This window comes from Solanum dulcamara, chromosome 6 (genome assembly GCF_947179165.1).
Source record: "Solanum dulcamara chromosome 6, daSolDulc1.2, whole genome shotgun sequence".
Lineage (NCBI taxonomy): Eukaryota > Viridiplantae > Streptophyta > Magnoliopsida > Solanales > Solanaceae > Solanum > Solanum dulcamara.
In genome coordinates, this window is record NC_077242.1 from 56,500,932 (window position 1) to 56,503,822 (window position 2,891).

At 31.8% G+C, this 2,891-nt stretch overlaps 1 protein-coding gene across 1 annotated transcript; it reads right to left on the minus strand.

Annotated features, from left to right (window-relative positions):
- Window positions 1-1,209: 1,209 nt before the first annotated feature.
- Window positions 1,210-2,646, minus strand: LOC129892872 (uncharacterized). The gene has a single exon (XM_055968403.1). The coding sequence runs from the start codon at window positions 2,644-2,646 to the stop codon at window positions 1,210-1,212; it is 1,437 nt and encodes a 478-aa protein (XP_055824378.1).
- Window positions 2,647-2,891: the final 245 nt, after the last annotated feature.

Below are 2,891 nucleotides of genomic sequence, written 5' to 3' on the forward strand. Positions count from 1 at the left end.
TATTTTTACTTATTCACTATACTAAAAGTAGATGTCCAATAATACTTGTATAATTTATGAAACGAAGAAATAATTTTAACTTAGTTCCTAATTTATCCTTATCATTAATTAATAATCGTTTCTCTATTAAATTTTTCAAGACATTATATTTATTATATTCAAAGAGTGATATGATAAAATTATCATTTTATTTGTAGTTTTCTTAAGAATTATGCAAAATTAATAGTGGACAAGTTTTTATTTGTTCACTATACTAATAATAGATGTCCAATAATACTTATTCAATTTATGAAATCAAGAGATAAATTTAACTTAATTTCTAATTTATCCTTATCATTAATTAGTAATTATTTTTATATTAAAATTTTCAAAATATTATAGTTATTATATCTAAAAAGTGATATGATAAAATTGTTCTTCTATTTATAATTTTCCTAAGAATTATAGAAAGTTAATAATGGATAAATAAATATCGATGAAAATAGTACTATCTTCCAGCTGTCAGTGTCATATCAATTCTCTCAGCAAAAAGTTATGCTGTAGTTAAAAGTCAATGGGCCCCACGTTTCTTAAAATTACCCCAAACAATTTTGTCCAAAAGTGAAAATAGTATAAACATAGAGGCTTAAAGCACAGCACAAAATATGCAAAATACCAGAATTATCCCCATAATGACAGGCTGGCAACGTTGACCTCCTGCATGTATTACCCTTACCGATCTTTATCGGAGAATTAGTAATGGGTCCGGAGACACCTAGATAATGTATGTAAATAATGATAGTAGTGGCTGAACGTGGTCAGCCACAGTGGCGGATCCAGGAATTTTATGAAGGGGGTTCAAAAAAAATTAAACATGCTAATTATATTCATAAAAAACGGGTCGGGTCAAATATACCTGTTTTGCAAGAAGTTTGGGGTCTTTCTACAAGTTGTTCAGTTTCTTTTGAATTCTTTTTAGCTCCTGAAAGTGCAAATGAAGAGCAAACATAAACTTTTACATTTAAAAAGACTTAAAATAAACACCAACTCAAAGTAAAAGCACTCTTCCTCCGGAAAAATAATTTGACATAAAATGGCTTCAAAACAATACAAAAACATCCTGAACAATAGAGTTATAGGCATTTTCTATTGAATTAGAAAGCATGTAATAATAAGCCTATCAAAACATTGTTTTACAATTGAAATTCAACTACATACACTACTACAAATCTACAATTGTACTCTACGAGGTTTCATATCTTGAAATGTCTTAATAATAGCATCATTAGAAATACTATCAAATACATCTTTTTCTAAATAAGGCACCAAACAACCACTAAAAAAATCATCACTCATTTTACTCCGCAAGTCATTCTTGATATACTTCATTGCCGAAAAAGCTCTTTCAACGGAGGCAGTGGCAACTGGTAGAAGTAGAGCAAGTTTCACTAAGCGGAATACCAAAGGATAAGTAGAATGTTTCTTTGTCTGAATTAATATTTTGGAAAGATCACAAAGCCCATTTAGATCGGAGAACCTTTCATCAACATCACGAACATCTACAACATAACTTGCAAGTTGATTCTCAAGAGCACTCATATTAGATTCATCAAAGTCATCCGGATATAATTTTGCCATTCTCATTACTTTTTTAATGTCAAAACTTGAAAATGAGTTAATTGGATTTAAGCAAGCAATTCCATGGAGCAAATCGGTAGTCACCTCATCAAAACGACCATTAAGTTCTTGAAGTTGCCAATCAATAATATTGCAAAAAACTTCAACACGATAATGATGTAAGATTGTATAGTTAGCAAGATTTCGTCGTGATCTTAAAGAGCTAACATATGGCTCCTCAAAGTTAGGTATCAAAACATCATGTTTGATACAAAATGTAGATACCTTAGCAATAAGAGAGTCCCATTCATCATCCCTTAAAACTTGCAACCTTCTCTTTGCTACTTCAACAAGTAGCATGGCATTTGCAATATCTTGCTCCTTTTTTTGTAAGCATTTATTAAGCTCATTTGTAATTGCTAAGACATCTCTCATCAAATGCAACATGAACGCAACCTCATATGTTCGGCAAGCTTCGAGATGTCCCATTGCCTTAGCTCTTTCATCCATATTTCGTGCATCAAGAGCAAGTGATTCAAGAACATCAAGAATAGAGCCAAACATAATAATAAAATTATTAAAGGATTTATAATGAGATCCCCAACGAGTGTCACAAGCTCTTGAAAGACCAAGTTGTTGATTCAAGCCCCTACCGGTTGTAAGTTCACCCATATCTAATGCCTCTTTAATCGTTTCTTTTTGAGAATCACGTAATTCATCCATACGTTTGAAAGAAGATCCCAATACATTTAAAATATTTGAGACCAATACTACAAGTTTTCCCACTTCAACACACTTTTTAGAGACCCCAACAAGAGTTAGTTGAAGTTGATGAGCAAAACAATGGATGGAATGAGCCGATCTACTTTCTTGCCTAATCAACATTTTAAGGCCATTGATCTCACCTTGCATATTGCTTGCACCATCATAACATTGTCCACGCACACTTGATGGACTCAAAGAATGTTTAGCAAGTAAATTAACAATTGCCTCCTTTAGAGATGAAGCACTAGTATCTTGAACATGAACAATGTCAATAAGTCGTTCCATCACAAATCCCTTTCTATCAATATATCAAAATACAATAGCCATTTGCTCTTTGCGTGACACATCAAAGGATTCATCAACTAGCAAGGCAAAGTAATCACCATTTAATTCCTCAAGAATAGCTTTAACGGTCTCTATTTTACATGCACTCACAATATCTTTTTGAATTATTGGAGAAATCATTTGATCATTTTTAGGAGCATGTTCTAGTACATAATCACATATTTTATCACATTTTTTTGCATACC

What these genes read in the sequence shown, in the direction of transcription:
- LOC129892872 (XM_055968403.1), bottom strand. Translation starts at nt 2,646, where the DNA reads ATGGAACGACTTATTGACATTGTTCATGTTCAAGATACTAGTGCTTCA.